General features: G+C 47.5%; 1 protein-coding gene across 1 annotated transcript in view; it reads right to left on the bottom strand.

The window, feature by feature from the left end:
• efhc2 (EF-hand domain (C-terminal) containing 2) overlaps positions 1-8,278 on the bottom strand; it is a gene marked incomplete at both ends in the record, with an annotated part of 11,192 nt that extends 2,914 nt beyond the window's left edge. Inside the window, 12 exons of the mRNA XM_080019547.1 lie at positions 1,272-1,466; positions 1,654-1,787; positions 2,298-2,494; positions 3,159-3,301; positions 3,494-3,659; positions 5,252-5,390; positions 5,516-5,623; positions 6,580-6,831; positions 6,926-7,149; positions 7,279-7,429; positions 7,605-7,793; positions 8,237-8,278. Coding sequence (XP_079875673.1) covers positions 1,272-1,466; positions 1,654-1,787; positions 2,298-2,494; positions 3,159-3,301; positions 3,494-3,659; positions 5,252-5,390; positions 5,516-5,623; positions 6,580-6,831; positions 6,926-7,149; positions 7,279-7,429; positions 7,605-7,793; positions 8,237-8,278 — 1,940 coding nt within the window. The remainder of the gene's footprint in view (positions 1-1,271; positions 1,467-1,653; positions 1,788-2,297; positions 2,495-3,158; positions 3,302-3,493; positions 3,660-5,251; positions 5,391-5,515; positions 5,624-6,579; positions 6,832-6,925; positions 7,150-7,278; positions 7,430-7,604; positions 7,794-8,236) is intronic.
• Between the last annotated feature and the right edge of the window lie 55 nt (positions 8,279-8,333).

Here is an 8,333-nt window from a genome sequence, read left to right as displayed (position 1 = left end):
TCGGACCTCACTTATTTTGGTGAGTAACTTCAAAGTAGCATATAATCAATGCTTTTTTAAAGTTATCATACTTATTTAAAAATCGGGACACATTGGCTGCATAACTGCCGATCCCGATGTGGTCAAAAATGTCAAATTATGACCGATATCGGTCGGGCTTTTATACCGTTTCTATCACTATGTTGCCAATCAGCGGCAGAAATGCTTTGCGACAATATGTGATTCATTCAAAAATTAAAAAATGAATTCAGTCATTGTGCTTTGCGTTGTCTGCAAGTGGGAGTGAATGTAAACAAACATAGAGGGGCGCGGCGCCTGGTGGACCTATCACGGCGCACGGAGCTTAACACAGAAGTGAAAAAAAACACCTTCCCTTGTTTACACACTTACAACTTTCTAAACACCAACTTTTGTTTGATAAGGAAATCTCAAAATTGCACGATGGCACCATTCATGGACAACTACAACATTTGGCCGTCTGCTACCGAGCCGTGACCACATAAGGTGAGGGGGGTTCTACTGAGCCCAACCAAAGTACTTTTTGTTTGCCGATCGTGTTTTAGTTAGAGGTTTCAGTGAATGGAAGTCAAGTCAGGAGTCCGTCCAAGTCTTCCAAGTCCAAGTCGAGTCTCAAGTCGTTTGTTTTCGGTCAAGTCAAGTTGAAGGTCAGTCAAAACAGTGACTCGAGTCCAAGTCACCATGACTTGAGTCTATATCTCTGGTAATTGTGACTTTTTTAGCGTAGATACTCCATTTATTTGGACGTATCCGCAATATAAACGAAAGAGTGGAAAGGAATATAAAGTAAAGCAGAGAGGAGTACAAAGCAGCTACGCTCCGTGCACGAAGATCCGCATGAAGGTAAATGGCCCTTCTTGACCCACAGTGTCGTACTCGCAAGTCGCTGGAGGGAAATGGCTTCTGAAAGACAAAGCTTTGACTTATATAACTTTGGATGACGATGTCACAAAGCAAACTGCTCCCGAAATGAATGAAATTACGACAGTAACTTCAGTAATCTCTGCTCCAAATGTAGATCAATGTTGATCAAACTCAAACTACACGACCTCAACCATGTGTTTCAGATACTTTTAGCCTGAAAAACGGCAAGATTAAAAAAATGTAAAAACGCAGAGCCCTGCAGGCTGGACCCCTGATAATAATAATAATAATATTTTTTTTAATTATAATAATTATTATTATTTTTTTATTATTATTGTGACAGCAAGCCTCCACGCTGCCTTATCCTGCGACCCCCTCTACCCTCGTACCTCTGTCTGTCTTCGTACACGAAGGACCTGGTCATCTCGGGGAACTTCTCAAAGTGGTTCTTTCTGAGGTAGTGCTGGGCCATGGCCAGCATCATGCCCACGTCCAACTCGGACCGTTGGCGCGCTGAGAAACAACGTCCCAGCGTCATCACCTCATGCTCCGACAGTCCACACTCCATGCCGAGCAGCAGGCCCCTGGACAGCGTGCACACACACACACACACACACACACACGCACACACACACACACACACCACACAACACAAGAATTACTAAATGTTAACCTTCAATCTGTAGTTTATTGTATTCTTATGGCCATGGACCTCAACAGACATCGCTGAAATTTTAAATTCAATGTTTCCGGGTGTTTGGTCATTTCTACCTGAAGGACTCATAGGGGATGAAGCCAGTGTTTGCCGGGTCGCTGAGCGTGAGGAACCGTCTGATCTCCGCCTGTTTCTCCTCCGATGCGGAGCGCAGCTTGCTGAGGATGGTTCCCACGTTGGCCTTGGGGAACTGCACGCAGGCGTCGCGGGAGAGCGGGGCACACACGTCACAAAACAATTTTGAAATGAAATGACTACCTCACAAACAAACTTATTGGAATTTTTTTCCTGATAAATGATAATGCATATTGTGAAGACGGTTAGTAGTTTAATAGAGAAAAATATTACGTAAGCTGAGACTTATAAGCCTTAAAAAGCATGTTAAATCTCCTTTTCGAAAACAGGAAGCAGGTTTTATTGATTCTTTTACACTTCCACAAATCAGCTCTTTTGAGTACATCCATGCTCACGTCAGAGGCTAGAAACAGGAAGTCATGCAGCTTCCTACTGAAAACCTGGCGTTGCAATAAACAGTATGCTATGGATGTACTGCGGTAATTACAAAAAGCGGTTATAAATAGAATGTGATACTGCTGTTATTCAAAACATGTATAAAAAAAAATACTCAAAGCGACTATGTGAGTTTCCCATTTTCGAGAAGGGTATTCAGGGTGTAAAACGAGAGGCACCCCCCAGCCACCTCCTCCGCGTGCTGCTCCATGTAGCTGAGGGCGAAGTCGTCTGCGTCCTCCAGCCGGAAGAGCTGGTTGTTGAGGTTGAGGACGGCTCCGACGTACAGGTCCTGGGCCGAGAAGTACGAGGACATCTCGCTCTTGAACAGCTCCTGGCCCGGCTTCTTCACACGCCTGCGCTCCAGGAACTTTCCCCCCAGCACGCCTGGTGGGACCGGGGGGACGGAGAGAGAGAAAGAGAGACACAGCAATAGAAATTCAAGGGACATTGGGTTTACAATGCCAGTGTTGTCGAGGATTCTGAATGCATGGCAATATACTGAAGACAAATCTGAAAACACGCTCCGGTACAGTCAAGTTTGAGAATAATATCACTCTATTGCAATTTGACCCTATTACCCCGCCCTAACTCAACAACTCCATTTCAGGTCTCTAAATGTGTCAGTTCAAATCACATGCATCACTTAATTAACCCAGGAATCCAGTGGCCACAGATCCTACTATCAATCATTTTCCCATCCAGATATTCTGTTTGCATTACTGGACCAAAAATATGTCTACAGGGCCTGGATGAAGACAAGCCATTCATAATTCATTGCAAGGGATAATGTCAATTTACATGTCTACGCTACGTCAATAGGGAAATAAACCAGTTGTTTCCAATTCCTGCTAAAAAAAAAAAAAAAAGTATGGAGAGATAAAAGACTTTTCTGCAGAACATTGACAGGCTCCCTCTCAATCTGATTTCGTCAGATTCTGGAAATCAAAAAGTACATCTGGTCACTAATGTGTACCATGAGACCCGAGATATCCCGCCTCGAGATCCGGGGGCGGTTCTGGAACCAGCTGTGCGCTGAACCTGGCCCTACCTGAGTTCCTCTGGGGGGGTTCAAACACCACAATGGTGTCATCGCAGAGGTAGAAGGAGATGACAAACGCCCTCTCCCTGTCAATGGGGTCAATGGTCACCATCTTTGCACGGAAACGCAATATGTTGCTCTCCAGGCCATGTCTGCACGGACACATACACACCAGGTCGGGCAGTTCAACACACACAAACACGCACATACACACGCACAGAAAAGAAAAAGGCACACATGTAAAACATGTAAAACATGTTGTATGTAAAATAAACAACGGCAGGGGAAGACATTCTTTGGTTAAGCGGTGCGTGTTGCGACTGCGACTGCAGCTCCGGCCCAACCTGTCCTTCTCCAAGAGTTTGCGGAAGTCTTTCTGCGGGGGCTTGGGCAGAAGGCCCTGGCAGGAGCACAGCGAGTCCTCCTCTGAACCAAAGCCATTGTACGGTGGCACAGGCCTCGGGGGCTCGGGCGCCGGGGGCACCTTGTACTGCACCGGGGTAAAGTCCTCTGAGGTAGAGAGAAAAAAAAAACAAAAAAAACGACTGTGAGAGACGGTGAAACAGTTGACGGGGGGGAGGCACCAGAGGAGGGCAAAGATCCAGGGTGGGGAGGAGGGTTCAGGTAATCTGTTGATGTAGAAGCATCGGTGACCTCAGACCCCGGAGCCTCAGACGGGATCCTCCATCACAGTCAGTGGCCTGTCACCTGAGAGGGGGCAGCGCCGCCTCTGGATCACTGCTGTGACTAATACAAGGAACCGGGACACACATCTCGGCCGAGCTTAGGTTACTGCTGCTTGGGAGCTGAAGATGTTGTGGCGAGGGGTGGAAGGATCGGGTTTGACCAGGACCTGATCTTTCTACCCACTGCAGAGTAGCCTACAGCTCTGATTTTCCTTTATTTTGGTTCCGGCAACATTTTGTAGATTCTACTGTTGAAGAAACTCGGAATGTGAGTCTACCCTTGTTGAAGACAGAAAATGTAACAAAATAAATAAAAAAAATACTTCAGCTGGTCAATATGTACAGCTATAATTATTTAAATGTCCTTTAGTTCTGTATAATAATTCTGTGGGCAGAAGCAGACTGCTGCATTTGGATCTACAAGGGTTTCTTTTGTTTACTATTGCTGCCCCCGAGTGACCAGAAATGTGTATTGCATGCTTTAGTTACAGCACACGCTTGGTCATTTTGTTCGTGAAGAAATTAATTCTGTACAGATGTCAGCTGACTGTTTTTGTCAGCATTCTGACTTGATTTCATTGTGATGTATTAATACCAACGTGGTGTGTCACTATGTAGGCTTGGAAGGAGTCACCTTTACAGAGAATGTGAACAGTACAACAGAAAATAAAGGAAAACCCACATACAGTATATACACCGATCAGCCACAACATTAAACCACCACTAATAACCACTAATATTGTGTAGCCCTCCCTTGTGCCTCCAAAACAGCTCTGACCCATTGACGCATGGACTCCACAAGACCTCTGAAGGTGTCCTGTGGTATCTGACGTTAGCAGCAGATCCTTGAAGATCCTGATCCTGTAAGTTGCGAGGTGGGGCCCCCATGGATCAGGCTTGTTGTTCCGGCACATCCCACAGAAGCTCCATCGGAGAGGATCCTAACCCCAACCATCCACATGATGTAGAACAAAATGTGATTCATCAGGCCAGGCCACCTTCTTCCATTGCTCCATGGTCAAGTTCTCACAAGGCCAGTGTAGGCGCTTTCGGTGGTGCATGGGCACTCTGACCGCTCTGCAGCTACGCAGCCCCATACGCTGCAAGCTGTGATGCACTGTGTGTTCTGACACCTTCCTATCATAGCAGCATTCATTTTTTCAGCAATTTGTGCTACAGTAGCTCTTCTGTGGGATCAGACCTGTTGCCGGTTCACCGGTTGTAGACCTGCCGTTTTAGAGATGCTCTGACCCAGTCTTCTAGCCATCAACTTCAAGAACTGACTGTTCACTTGATGCCTGATTTATCCCACCCCTTGACAGGGGCCATTGTAACGAGATGAGAAATGTATTCACTTCACCTGCCAGTGAAGCTTAACATAATAAGAGGGCTTAGCACCATCAATGATTTTCTTACGTATGTCGTATTTGGAGCGGTAGTACTCTTTGGTGAAGTTGTCGCAGTCGCAGATCAGCACTCCCCTGCCCCACACGTTTATCTTCCGACCGATGGCGAGGTCGCAGTCCTTATAGAACTCCTGCTGGAGAGCGCCTGTCTGCAGAGAGAGAGAGAGGGAGAGGGAAAAGGTGAAAGACCAAACCTGATCCATTCGGGTATTCATTACACTACACTTGACCACATTTTTCTCAAATTTCCGGTGGTGATTTAGGACGGACATACTTTGAGGCTGTCCAGAATGTAGCGTCCACCGTGACCTGTGGGGCCGAACACATTCAGCACCGTGCGGTCGGTGACCTCTCCGGGCTGCCGCTTGGGCAGGAGAGCATTGTGGGGGATGAAAAAAAAAACAAACAAAAAAAAAAAAAAAAAACCGCCATGCTGAGAGACGGTCATGAAAAGCAACATTCACACGGGGCAAACAAACCTCACGGCTAAATACTACGCACTGTTCGACATTTAAAACAGAACAAAACACACACTATTCACATGCGCGTGCAAACAATCACAGCTGCCGCTTTGGGAGACAAAGGATGACAGGAACGGGAAAGAGAGAAAGAAAGAGAGAGAGAGCAAATGAGGGAAGTATGAAAAGGTGAGAGACGGCGAAACGCGAGATGACAGATAGAGAGGGCGATTAGATTCGAGTGATTTGATTTTGAGGGACAAGAGTTGATTTGTTTTGGCGGATGTGGTGATTTCCCATTGGATGGAGGACATGGATCAACCTTTTGGGCTGACATTTAATGAAAGGCATCAGGACAAACAAAACGACAATCACTGGAGTGAAAACCAACACACACGCAAGCGCGCGCACGCACACACACACATGCACACGCACGCACACACATGCACCAACACGCGCGCACACACACACACACACACACACACACACACACACACACACACACACAGAATGAAATGATTGAGGCTTGGCCATCTTTCAAGATTAATTAGACTCTGGTCAGTAACTGGAGGAGAAAGCCAAACTGCTTGAGGGAGACTGGAGGCTGCGGCAGCCCTGTCAGAGGGAATGAGTTGCCAGTGAAGGAAGGGATGGTGGGAGGGGAGGGTGATGAAAAGAGGGTCATCCAAGCAGAAAGTGCTCTACGACCAACTCCAGACTTTTGGCTTTGAATACCGCCCCAAAGGAATCCGTTGAAAACAAATCTTTTTGCCGAACAATCCATTTTCAGAGAGGCGTCAATGCAGCCATTTTACTTAAGACTTCCCTACTTTTTGTGGGTACCTCTTTCAAATCAAACGGTTCTCTCCGTCCACCTCACCTTGGGCAGTTTGCTGCGGTGAAGGAACTTGGGCATGGGGTCTCGACCGGAGTTCGGGCGGATCACTTCGCGGATCTCCACGGTGTCGTCGGCCAGGAAGTAGTGCAGCGTGAGTTCGTGCGGCTCCCCGAAGGCGCTGTTCGAGTCGTCCCAGAGGCAGTGGAAGCGCAGCACGTTGCGGTCGTGCTCCAGGAACTGCTTCAGCACGTCGCGCCTCTCGTACGGCCGCAGAGGCTTCATGCTCTGCTGCATCTGCGGGGCAGAATTTGGAGGATTGGTCCGTTTCTTTAAGGTGCAAGTCTCCCTTTATGCAGCGTACCTCCGTGTGAATGGTCACTCCTCTTACCTGTTCCCGCAGGCTGCTGTAGGGGTCCTCGGGGATGGAGGCGGGGGCATTGAAGCGTACCCCAAGCTTGGTGAGAAAGCTCCTGGTGAAAGGGTCGCAGTTGGTCACCGTGAAGGTGCGGGAATAGAGCTCCATCTGCTGGTTGATGTTGAAATGGTAGACGTTGTAGAACTGGTCGTCGTCGGGGGGAGGCAGCGGGATCCTGTGGCGGCGTATCAGCGTTCCTGCCATGGCAGTAAACAGCACAGGATGATGCGCAGGGGGTCGGGAAAACTCTGCATAATTCAAACCTCCAGGCACTAAAATTCTGCTTGAAAAAAACGCAACACGCAGGAAACGCTCTCCTAGTTCACCTTGAGGGATGCCACTGTTCTTGTACTCTGGCTCCACCACCTGTATGGTATCATCCTCCAGGTAGAAGAGGATCTTGCACTTCCTGATCCTGTACGTCTCCTCCCTTTTCTCTGGCACTGCCTCCGTGAAGTACGCTTCGAAACACAGAACCTAGAAAGGGGACCAAAGGCGAATCGAGACAAACATATAAACCTTGACTATTTTGGCATTACTTTACATGTCAGGGGGAAACAAAGGCCTTATCGTCCTTATACTGCAGTTATTTGCCAACAGTCAGTCACGATTTCCTGGAAGCACATTGACCAGCGATAACATGGGTGTTCACCTGTTTGTCAAAGGCAACCCACGATGGGACGTCGCCGCCCGCTCCTCTCGGGTAGATGGAGTACTTGGGTCGGATCTTTTGGCCGGGTAACAACTCCCCTCCAATGCCAGGCTTCTCGCACCCCACCAACAGTGGGACTCCATTGGAATAGTCGAAATGTTGGGACTTGTGGAATTTCTCCTTCCCCAGCTATGGGGACAGTGAAAGGTTAAGGGTTTCCTTACGGGCCTGACAAGCTTGCGTTTACTTCCTGTAATCTACTGGAATAACATAATGTCAACATCTCCTACTAATGATAGCCTAGTGCTCCTGTTTGGGGTTCCAAAGGTCCTAGGTTCTCTCAACAGAAAAAAACAAGAATAATGCCTGTGGCTCTGGTATATTGGTGTTGAATGACAGGAAAGCAAACATTTGGGTCCGAGTGACATAGGGTCCAATTACACATAATGTAGGAGGCACATTCACAGTTTCCTGAAACAAATTAGATTTTTTATTATGACACTAGAGAGAACAGTGGTCGTGTAGAAAGCAGGAACCCATTCCTGCCACTCGGCGCTCATACTGAGCAACAGCCATAGCGTCTCGTTTAAACCAAATAAACAACATGATCACTGTCTGTAGACAGTACTTACGTTTTTGTTGCGAGAGAATCCAGGTAGAAAAGGGAGCGCCATGGCAGCAAGATTTCGCATATATTCTATTATATCGTATTTCAGTTACCACGCGACG

The sequence above is a fragment of the Zeus faber genome (assembly GCF_960531495.2).
Source record: "Zeus faber genome assembly, chromosome: 18".
In the NCBI taxonomy this organism is placed as follows: domain Eukaryota; kingdom Metazoa; phylum Chordata; class Actinopteri; order Zeiformes; family Zeidae; genus Zeus; species Zeus faber.
The sequence above is the reverse complement of the archived record's forward strand: the minus strand, read 5'-3'. Positions and strand labels throughout refer to the sequence as shown.